At 46.7% G+C, this 10928-nt stretch overlaps 1 protein-coding gene and 1 long non-coding RNA gene across 8 annotated transcripts; one reads left to right on the top strand and one right to left on the bottom strand.

The window, feature by feature from the left end:
* Nucleotides 1-1462: 1462 nt before the first annotated feature.
* Nucleotides 1463-5375, top strand: LOC127922725 (phosphofurin acidic cluster sorting protein 1-like). Its single transcript, XM_052506599.1, has 4 exons — nucleotides 1463-1482; nucleotides 3818-3905; nucleotides 4417-4506; nucleotides 4849-5375. The coding sequence occupies exons 1-4, from the start codon at nucleotides 1463-1465 to the stop codon at nucleotides 4990-4992; spliced, it is 342 nt and encodes a 113-aa protein (XP_052362559.1). The 3' UTR covers nucleotides 4993-5375.
* A 20-nt stretch (nucleotides 5376-5395) lies between these two features.
* LOC127922724 (uncharacterized) lies at nucleotides 5396-6923 on the bottom strand. 7 transcript variants are annotated; one of them, XR_008112078.1, is made up of 3 exons: nucleotides 6273-6309; nucleotides 5770-5819; nucleotides 5396-5562 (listed from the first exon to the last, which is right to left on the bottom strand). It is a non-coding gene; the product is annotated as an uncharacterized LOC127922724 (long non-coding RNA). The 7 variants fall into 7 exon arrangements; XR_008112083.1 differs by lacking the exon at nucleotides 6273-6309 and adding an exon at nucleotides 6887-6923 and having other exon boundaries at nucleotides 5417-5562; XR_008112084.1 differs by lacking the exon at nucleotides 6273-6309 and adding an exon at nucleotides 6723-6759 and having other exon boundaries at nucleotides 5417-5562.
* Nucleotides 6924-10928: the final 4005 nt, after the last annotated feature.

Raw genomic sequence — 10928 nt, 5'->3', positions numbered from 1 at the left:
CTATCCCCTATCCTCTATCTACTCCCTACATCCTCCCCTTACTCCCTATTCCCTATCCTCTGTTTACTCTCTACCCCCTACTCCCTTCCCCCTACACCCTACTCCATATCCCTTACCTCCTATCCCTACTCCCTATCCCCTACCCCCTACTCCATACATCCTACTTCCATCACCCTAGTTGTACTAGATCTGAATGGTTGGAATCATTTCCACCTATCAGAGGACAGATTGTAGCTTGTATTACCATGTACTTATCCAGTCCTAATTATAGCTGGCTTATATTTATCTGACTGACCCTTTCAAACCTACACAAAGTGACTAAGGGTTGGGGTATGGCTCCACTAACTGGTTCTTTGGACAATCATTACCCTGCCTGTCCAGGCCACAATATCCCTGATGTCTATCTGCCTGTCTCTGTCTGTTTTTGTCCCTGTCAGTCTCTTTATGTCTGTCTGCCTGTCTCTGTCTGTCTGCCTCTGTCTCTGTCTGTCTGCCTCTGTCTCTGTCTGTCTGCCTGTCTCTGTCTGCCTGTCTCTGTCTGTCTGCCTCTGTCTGTCTGCCTCTGTCTCTGTCTGTCTCTGTCTGTCTGCCTCTGTCTCTGTCTGTCTGCCTCTGTCTCTGTCTGTCTCTGTCTGTCTGCCTGTCTCTGTCTGCCTGTCTCTGTCTGTCTGCCTCTGTCTCTGTCTGTCTGTCTCTGTCTGTCTCTGTCTGTCTGCCTCTGTCTCTGTCTGTTTTTGTCCCTGTCAGTCTCTTTATGTCTGCCTGTCTCTGTCTGTCTGCCTCTGTCTCTGTCTGTCTGCCTCTGTCTCTGTCTGTCTCTTTCTGTCTGTCTGCCTGTCTCTGTCTGCCTGTCTCTGTCTGTCTGCCTCTGTCTCTGTCTGTCTGTCTGTCTGTCTCTGTCTGTCTCTTTCTGTCTGTCTGCCTGTCTCTTTCTGTCTGTCTGCCTGTCTCTGTCTGTTTGCCTGTCTCTGTCTGTTTTTGTCCCTGTCAGTCTCTTTATGTCTGTCTGCCTGTCTCTGTCTGTCTGCCTCTGTCTCTGTCTGTCTGCCTCTGTCTCTTTCTGTCTGTCTGCCTGTCTCTTTCTGTCTGTCTGCCTGTCTCTTTCTGTCTGTCTGCCTGTCTCTGTCTGTCTGTTTGCCTGTCTCTGTCTGTCTGCCTGTCTCTTTCTGTCTGTGCCTGTCTGTCTGCCTGTCTCTGTATCTCTGTCTCTGTCTGTCTCTTTCTGGCTTTGCCTGTCTCTGTTTGTCTGCCTGTCTCTGTATGTCTGTCTGCCTGTCTCTGTATGTCTGTCTGCCTGTCTCTGTATGTCTGTCTGCCTGTCTCTGTATGTCTGTCTGTCTGTCTGTCTGTCTGTCTGTCTGTCTGTCTGTCTGTCTGTCTGTCTGTCTGTCTGTCTGTCTGTCCGTCCGTCCTCTCCTCTCTCTTTCCATCTCTCTGTCCTGGCAAATGTTTGGTTTACGTTATGCCTCTGTGGCCCCAGAGGTAAATAATTCAACACACTGACCTTCTGGTTGGACTGTTCTGTTGTTGGGAGGAGGAGGGGTGGGGGAGCAGCCAGGTGAGGCAAGGGGGCTGAGGGTAAGATGGGAGGGGAGGGGGGCTAAGGGTGTGTGGGGAGGGTGAGGACTGAGTGTGAGTAGGGAGGGATGAGGGTGAGGGTGAGTGGGGAGGGTGAGGACTGAGTGTGAGTAGGGAGGGGTGAGAACTGAGTGTGAGTGGGGGAGGGTGAGGGGCTGAGTGTGAGTGGGGAGGGTGAGTAGGGAGGACAGTGTGAGTGGGGAGGGATGAGGGTGAGTGGGAGGGTGAGGACTGAGTGTGAGTGGGGAGGGTGAGTAGGGAGGACTGAGTGTGAGTGGGGAGGGTGAGGACTGAGTAGGGAGGGTGAGGACAGAGTGTGAGTGGGGAGGGTGAGTAGGGAGGACTGAGTGTGAGTGGGGAGGGTGAGTAGGGAGGACTGAGTGTGAGTGGGGAGGGTGAGGACAGAGTGTGAGTGGGGAGGGTGAGTAGGGAGGACTGAGTGTGAGTGGGGAGGGTGAGGACTGAGTGTGAGTAGGGAGGGGTGACGGTGGGGAGGGTGAGGACTGGAGTGTGAGTGGGGAGGACTGAGTGTGAATGGGGAGGGTGAGGACTGAGTGTGAGTGGGGAGGGTGAGTAGGGAGGACTGAGTGTGAGTGGGGAGGGTGAGGGACTGAGTGGGGGAGGGTGAGGACTGAGTGTGAGTGGGGAGGGTGAGTAGGGAGGACTAAGTGTGAGTGGGGAGGGTGAGTAGGGAGGACTGAGGTGAGTGGGGAGGGTGAGGACTGAGTGTGAGTAGGGAGGGATGAGGGTGAGTGGGGAGGGTGAGGACTGAGTGTGAGGTAGGGATGACAGTGAGTGGGGAGGGTGAGGACTGAGTGTGAGTGGGAAGGGTGAGGACTGAGTGGGGAGGGTGAGGACTGAGTGTGAGTGGGGAAGGGTGAGGACTGAGTGGGGAGGGTGAGGACTGAGTGGGGAGGGTGAGGACTGAGTGTGAGTGGGGAAGGGTGAGGACTGAGTGGGGAGGGTGAGTGGGGAGGGTGAGGACTGAGTGTGAGTGGGGAAGGGTGAGGACTGAGTGGGGAGGGGTGAGGACTCAGTGTGAGTGGGGAGGGTGAGGGTGAGTAGGTAGGGATGACAGTGAGTGGGGAGGGTGAGGACTGAGTGTGAGTAGGGAGGGATGAGGGTGAGTGGGGAGGGTGAGGACTGAGTGTGAGTAGGTAGGGATGACAGTGAGTGGGGAGGGTGAGGACTGAGTGTGAGTGGGGAAGGGTGAGGACTGAGTGGGGAGGGTGAGGACTCAGTGTGAGTGGGGAGGGTGAGGGTGAGTAGGTAGGGATGACAGTGAGTGGGGAGGGTGAGGACTGAGTGTGAGTAGGGAGGGCTGAGGGGGAGTGGGTGAGGTCTAGCCTCCATTTACAGTCTTTCCTGTAATATTTTGGAAACAATAAGGCCGGTATTGTCAGACATGCTGTCGTTGTGACGGGTTTGTTTGGCGGGTTTCTGGAAGCATCCTGATCAGCTGCAGTGCGTGTCTTTGAGGTGTTGACTTACCTTTCTGAGTTTTTGTTCAGCTGTGTCTTTAATAGCAATTGTAAAAGCTAATGAAAGGTCCCTTCCTTCTCTGTAAAAATGGAGTAGTCAGTGACAGTGTGTCCTATACCATAATGGTACATCTGATGTGATGTGATGGGGTTTTCTGTCAGTGACAGTGTGTCCTATACCATAATGGTACATCTGATGTGATGTGATGGGGTTTTCTGTCAGTGACAGTGTGTCCTATACCATAATGGTACATCTGATGTGATGTGATGGGGTTTTCTGTCAGTGACAGTGTGTCCTATACCATAATGGTACATCTGATGTGATGTGATGGGGTTTTCTGTCAGTGACAGTGTGTCCTATACCATAATGATACATCTGATGTGATGTGATGGGGTTTTCTGTCAGTGACAGTGTGTCCTATACCATAATGATACATCTGATGTGATGTGATGGGGTTTTCTGTCAGTGACAGTGTGTCCTATACCACATTGGTACATCTGATGTGATGTGATGGGGTTTTCTGTCAGTGACAGTGTGTCCTATACCATAATGGTACATCTGACGTGATGTGATGGGGTTTTCTGTCAGTGACAGTGTGTTCTGTACCATGGAATAACCTAGAATGTTGTTTGTACCTGTGTCTCCCTCCTGTCTTCTCGGGGACGTGTTCGGTACCATATTGTTTAAGTGGTTAATCTAACGTTCCTATAATGTTGTTTGTACATGTTTCTCAGTGTTTCCTTCCTGTGTTCTCCAGGCTGTTCAACCTGACGCTGAAGAAGCTGATCATGTTGAAGGAGCTTGATAAAGACCTCACCTCCGTGGTCATCGCTGTCAAACTACAAGTACTGCTCAGACCTCTCTTTCTCTCTCTCTCTCTCTCTCTCTCTCTCCTCTCTCTAAAGACTCTCTCTCTCTCTCTCTCTCTCTCTCTCTCTCTCTCTCTCTCTCTCTACTCTCTCTCTCTCTCTCTCTCTCTCTCTCTCCCTACCTCTTCTCCTCGTCTGTCTATTCAATGCCCAGCATCTCTCAATTCCTCCTCTCTGTCACTACTCTCTTGTTCTCTTCTCATTCTCACTGCTCCCTTCTTTTCTCCCTCTCTGTTTCCCCATGTCCTCCTCCATCCCTCTTCCCTCTGTATGGGGTCGTTGAATGCTGATTGTTTAGAGTTATCTGTGGTACGTCAATGATTATCCTCAACCAGATCTCTCCTTCCTCCCTCCCTCTCTCTTCTATCTCTCTTCCGGTCTTCACCCCCCTCTTCTCTCCTTCCTTCCTCCCTCTCTCTTCTATCTCTCTTCCGGTCTTCCTCCTCCCCTCTTCTCTCCTTCCTCCTTGCCTCCTTCTCTTTCCCAGGGTTCTAAGAGGATCCTGAGGTCCAATGAGATATTGTTGTCTTCCGCGGGGCTGACTGAGACAGATCTTCAGCTCACCTTCTCTCTACAGGTAGGTATACTACAGCTGGTTGATTAGAAACGGCAGAGGGGAATGGAGTCGATTCATAACTACGTTTTTCAACCCAGGGTTTTTGTTTCCTGATCGGGTCATTTGTAACTACATGGGCATTGGGGTTAGTATAGTAGGTGGAACGGGGGTCTTCCCATTGGAAGTTGGCGCGCAGCGCTTCATGAATGTAGGTTTAGAAAGAGGTTATGTGATCCTGATCCGTCATATCCTGGAGTCAGAGACGGGTCAGAGAACAGGAATGTTACGCCGCACTCCAATAATCCCTCCCTCCCATCCTAATTATGCAGGCTGACCTGTGTGTGTGTGTGTGTTCCCCCACAGTACCCCCACTTCCTGAAGAGAGATGCCAACCAACTCCAGATCATGCTCCAGCGACGTAAACGTTATAAGAACCGAACCATCCTGGGCTACAAGACCCTGGCTCTGGGACTCATCAACATGGCTGAGGTAGGAACCCTTACATAACCTCTATTCAACCTTCACTTAATCTCTATTCAACCTCTATTCAACCTTTATTCAATCTTCATTTAAGGTCTATTCAACCTTTAGTCAACCTCTAATCAAAATGTAGCTAACAGTGTATTTAAACTAGCCTCTAGCAAACCCTCTATTCAACTTTTATCCAACCTTCATGTAAACAGTGACATGTTTATCTAACCTTCAGTAAACCTCCATGTAACTACAACACTGTCACCTTGTCACCTACCTGTAACCACAACACTGTCACCTCCCTGTAACTACAACACTGTCACCTCCCTGTAACTACAACACTGTCACCTCCCTGTAACTACAACACTGTCACCTCCCTGTAACTACAACACTGTCACCTCCCTGTAACTACAACACTGTCACCTTGTCACCTCCCTGTAACTACAACACTGTCACCTCCCTGTAACCACAACACTGTCACCTCCCTGTAACTACAACACTGTCACCTCCCTGTAACTACAACACTGTCACCTCCCTGTAACTACAACACTGTCACCTCCCTGTAACTACAACACTGTCACCTCCCTGTAACTACAACACTGTCACCTCCCTGTAACCAACTACAAACACAACACTGTCACCTTGTCACCTCCCTGTAACTACAACACTGTCACCTCCCTGTAACTACAACACTGTCACCTCCCTGTAACTACAACACTGTCACCTCCCTGTAACCACAACGCTACAACTACTGTCACCTCACCTTCCTGTAACTACAACACTGTCACCTCCCTGTAACTACAACACTGTCACCTCCCTGTAACCACAACGCTGTCACCTCCCTGTAACTACAACACTGTCACCTTGTCACCTTCCTGTAACTACAACACTGTCACCTCCTGTAACTACAACACTGTCACCTCCCTGTAACACCACTGTCAACTCCCTGTAACTACAACACTGTCACCTTGTCACAACACTGTCACTTCCCTGTAACTACAACACTGTCACCTCCCTGTAACTACAACACTGTCACCTCCCTGTAACTACAACACTGTCACCTTGTCACCTCCCTGTAACTACAACAGTGTCATCTCCCTGTAACTACAACACTGTCATCTCCCTGTAACTACAACACTGTCATCTCCCTGTAACTACAACACTGTCACCTCCCTGTAACTACAACACTGTCACCTCCCTGTAACTACAACACTGTCACCTCCCTGTAACCACAACGCTGTCACCTCCCTGTCACAACACTGTCACCTCCCTGTAACTACAACACTGTCATCTCCCTGTAACTACAACACTGTCACCTCCCTGTAACTACAACACTGTCACCTCCCTGTAACTACAACACTGTCACCTCCCTGTAACTACAACACTGTCCCTCCCTGTAACTACAACACTGTCGCCTCCCTGTAACTACAACACTGTCACCTCCCTGTAACAACACTGTCACCTCCCTGTAACTACAACACTGTCACCTCCTCTCAACACTGTCACCTCCCTGTAACTACAACACTGTCACCTCCTGTAACTACAACACTGTCACCTCCCTGTAACTACAACACTGTCACCTCCTGTAACCACAACACTGTCACCTTGTCACCTCCCTGTAACTACAACACTCTCCCTGTCACCTGTCACCTCCTGTAACCACAACTCTGTCACTCACTGTAACTACAACACTGTCACCTCCTGTAACTACAACACTGTCATCTCCCTGTAACACTGTCACCTCCCTGTAACTACAACACTGTCACCTCCCTGTAACTACAACACTGTCACCTCCCTGTAACTACAACACTGTCACCTCCTGTAACTACAACACTGTCACCTCCCTGTAACTACAACACTGTCACCTCCTGTAACTACAACACTGTCGCTCCCTGTAACTACAACACTGTCACCTCCCTGTAACTGTCACCTCCCTGTAACTACAACACTGTCACCTCCCTGTAACTACAACACTGTTTCAGTGTTATTTCAGTGTGTTTGAATGTTGACAATGTTGACAAACAGCTGCATGTTGTGTCTCCTGTCTGTCTCCTGTCTACACACACAGCCAGGAGACACACAGCATGCAGCTGTTTGTCAAGATTCAAACACACTGAAATAACACTGAAACAGTGGGACCTGTGGGAACTTGGGACCATACTGCAGAGAAAGAGACCATCAAACACAGGATGCTGACTAGACAGATGCTCTGAGAATCAGTCCAGTGAAACAACCTTCTGATATGTTTTCATCTCTTTTTATCGCCTCTTTCAACATCTCTTTCTACTCTATTCTCCTGTTTCAACATCTCTCTTTCTACTCTATCCTCCTCTTTAATCCCATCTCTCTTTCTTTATCCTCCTCTTTAATCCCATCTCTTTCTACTCTATCCTCCTCTTTAATCCCATCTCTTTTCTCTATCCTCCTCTTTAATCCCCATCTCTCTTTCTCTATCCTCCTCTTTAATCCCCATCTCTCTTTCTACTCTATCCTCCTCTTTAATCCCATCTCTCTTTCTACTCTATCCTCCTCTTTAATCCCATCTCTCTTTCTACTCTATCCTCCTCTTTAATCCCATCTCTCTTTCTACTCTATCCTCCTCTTTAATCCCATCTCTCTTTCTACTCTATCCTCCTCTTTAATCCCCATCTCTCTTTCTACTCTATCCTCCTCTTTAATCCCCATCTCTCTTTCTACTCTATCCTCCTCTTTTATCCCCATCTCTCTTTCTACTCTATCATCCTATTTTATCCCATCTCTCTTTCTACTCTATCCTCCTCTTTAATCCCATCTCTCTTTCTACTCTATCCTCCTCTTTAATCCCATCTCTCTTTCTACTCTATCCTCCTCTTTAATCCCCATCTCTCTTTCTACTCTATCCTCCTCTTTAATCCCATCTCTCTCTCTACTCTATCCTCCTCTTTAATCCCATCTCTCTTTACTCTATCCTCCTCTTTTATCCCATCTCTTTCTACTCTATCCTCCTCTTTAATCCCATCTCTTTCTACTCTATCCTCCTCTTTAATCCCCATCTCTCTTTCTACTCTAAATCCTCCTCTTTATCCCCATCTCTTTCTACTCTATCATCCTCTTTAATCCCATCTCTCTTTCTACTCTATCCTTCTCTTTTATCCCCATCTCTCTTTCTACTCTATCCTCCTCTTTAATCCCATCTCTCTTTCTACTCTATCCTCCTCTTTTTATCCCCATCTCTCTTTTATCTACTCTATCCTCCTTTTAATCCCATCTCTTCTTTCTACTCTATCCTCCTCTTTAATCCCCATCTCTCTTTCTACTCTATCCTCCTCTTTAATCCCCATCTCTCTTTCTACTCTATCCTCCTCTTTATCCCCATCTCTTTTCTACTCTATCCTCCTCTTTAATCCCATCTCTCTTTCTACTCTATCCTCCTCTTTTATCCCCATCTCTTTCTACTCTATCCTCCCCCATCTTTATCCCATCTCTCTTTCTACTCTATCCTCCTCTTTTTATCCCCATCTCTCTTTCTACTCTATCCTCCTCTTTATCCCATCTCTTTCTACTCTATCCTCCTCTTTTATCCCCATCTCTCTTTATCCTCTATCCTCCTCTTTTTTATCCCATCTCTTTCTACTCTATTCTCCTCTTTAATCCCCATCTCTCTTCTACTCTATCCTCCTCTTTAATCCCATCTCTCTTTCTACTCTATCCTCCTTTTTAATCCCATCTCTCTTTTCTATCCTCCTCTTTTTATCCCCATCTCTCTTTCTAATCCTCCTCTTTTATCCCATCTCTCTTTCTACTCTATCCTCCTCTTTTATCCCCATCTCTCTTTCTACTCTATCCTCCTCTTTTTATCCCATCTCTTTTCTACTCTATCCTCCTCTTTAATCCCCATCTCTTTTCTATCCTCTATCCCCATCCTCTTTTATCCCCATCTCTTTCTACTCTATCCTCCTTTATCCCATCTCTCTTTCTACTCTATCCTCCTCTTTATCCCCATCTCTCTTTCTACTCTATCCTCCTCTTTAATCCCATCTCTCTTTCTACTATATCCTCCTCTTTTTATCCCCATCTCTCTTTCTACTCTATCCTCCTCTTTTATCCCCATCTCTTTCTACTCTATCCTCCTCTTTAATCCCATCTCTCTTTCTACTCTATCCTCCTCTTTTATCCCCATCTCTCTTTCTTCTATCCTCCTCTTTTATCCCCATCTCTCTTTCTACTCTATCCTCCTCTTTTATCCCATCTCTCTTTCTACTCTATCCTCCTCTTTTATCCCCATCTCTCTTTCTCTATCCTCCTCTTTATCCCATCTCTCTTTTATCCCATCCTCCCTTTAATCTCTTTCTACTCTATCCTCCTCTTTTATCCCCATCCTCTTTCTACTCTATCCTCCTCTTTTTATCCCCATCTCTCTCTTTCTATCTCTATCCTCCTCTTTTTATCCCATCTCTCTTTCTACTCTATCCTCCTCTTTTATCCCCATCTCTTTTCTACTCTATCCTCCTCTTTTATCCCATCTCTCTTTCTACTCTATCCTCCTCTTTATCCCCATCTCTCTTTCTACTCTATCATCCTCTTTTATCCCCGTCTCTCTTTCTACTCTATCTCCTCTTTTTATCCCCATCTCTTTCTACTCTATCCTCTCTTTATCCCCCATCTCTCTTTCTACTCTATCCTCCTCTTTATCCCCATCTCTCTTTCTACTCTATCCTCCTCTTTAATCCCCATCTCTTTTCTACTCTATCCTCCTCTTTAATCCCCTTTCTTTCTACTATTCTCCTCTTTAACATCCTTTCTACTCTGTCTCCTCTTTAATCCCCATCTCTTTCTACTCTATCCTCCTCTTTTATCCCATCTCTCTTTCTACTCTATCTCCTCTTTATCCCATCTCTCTTTCTACTCTATCCTCCTCTTTAATCCCCATCTCTTTTCTCTCTATCCTCCTCTTTAATCCCATCTCTCTTTCTACTCTATCCTCCTTTAATCCTATCTTAGTCTCCTTTAATCCATTCTAACCTTTATCTCTCTTTCTACTCTATCCTCCTGTTTTATCCCCATCTCTCTTTCTACTCTATCCTCCTCTTTAATCCCATCTCTCTTTCTACTCTATCCTCCTCTTTAATCCCCATCTCTTTCTACTCTATCCTCCTCTTTATCCCCATCTCTCTTTCTACTCTATCCTCCTCTTTATCCCATCTCTTTCTACTCTATCCTCCTCTTTAATCCCATCTCTCTTTCTACTCTATCCTCCTCTTTAATCCCATCTCTCTTTCTACTCTATCCTCCTCTTTAATCCCCATCTCTCTTTCTACTCTCCTCCTCCTCTTTTCCATCCTCCCTTATCCCCATCTCTTTCTACTCTATCCTCCTCTTTAATCCCCATCTCTTTCTACTCTATCCTCCTCTTTAATCCATCCCCATCTTTCTACTCTATCCTCCTCTTTATCCCCATCTCTTTTTCTACTCTATCCTCCTCTTTTATCCCCATCTCTCTTTCTACTCTATCCTCCTCTTTTAATCCCCATCTCTCTTTCTACTCTATCCTCCTCTTTTATCCATCTCTCTTTCTACTCTATCCTCCTCTTTAATCCCCATCTCTCTTTCTACTCTATCTTCTCCTCTTTAATCCCCATCTCTCTTTCTACTCTATCCTCTTTATCCCCATCTCTTTCTGCTCTATCCTCCTCTTTAATCCCCATCTCTTCTTTCTACTCTATCCTCCTCTTTTAATCCCCATCTCTCTTTCTACTCTATCCTCCTCTTTATCCCCATCTCTCTTTCTACTCTATTCTCCTCTTTTATCCCCATCTCTCTTTCTACTCTATCCTCCTCTTTTAATCCCATCTCTCTTTCTACTCTATCCTCCTCTTTTTGTCCCATCTCTCTTTCTACTCTATCCTCCTGTTTAATCCCATCTCTCTTTCTCTGTCCTCCTCTTTAATCCCCATCTCTCTTTCTACTCTATCCTCCTCTTTAATCCCCATCTC

Source organism: Oncorhynchus keta, unplaced genomic scaffold, assembly GCF_023373465.1.
Source record: "Oncorhynchus keta strain PuntledgeMale-10-30-2019 unplaced genomic scaffold, Oket_V2 Un_contig_26812_pilon_pilon, whole genome shotgun sequence".
Classification (NCBI taxonomy): Eukaryota; Metazoa; Chordata; class Actinopteri; order Salmoniformes; family Salmonidae; genus Oncorhynchus; species Oncorhynchus keta.
Note: the sequence above shows the minus strand (reverse complement) of the source record. Positions and strands in the feature narration are given on the sequence as shown.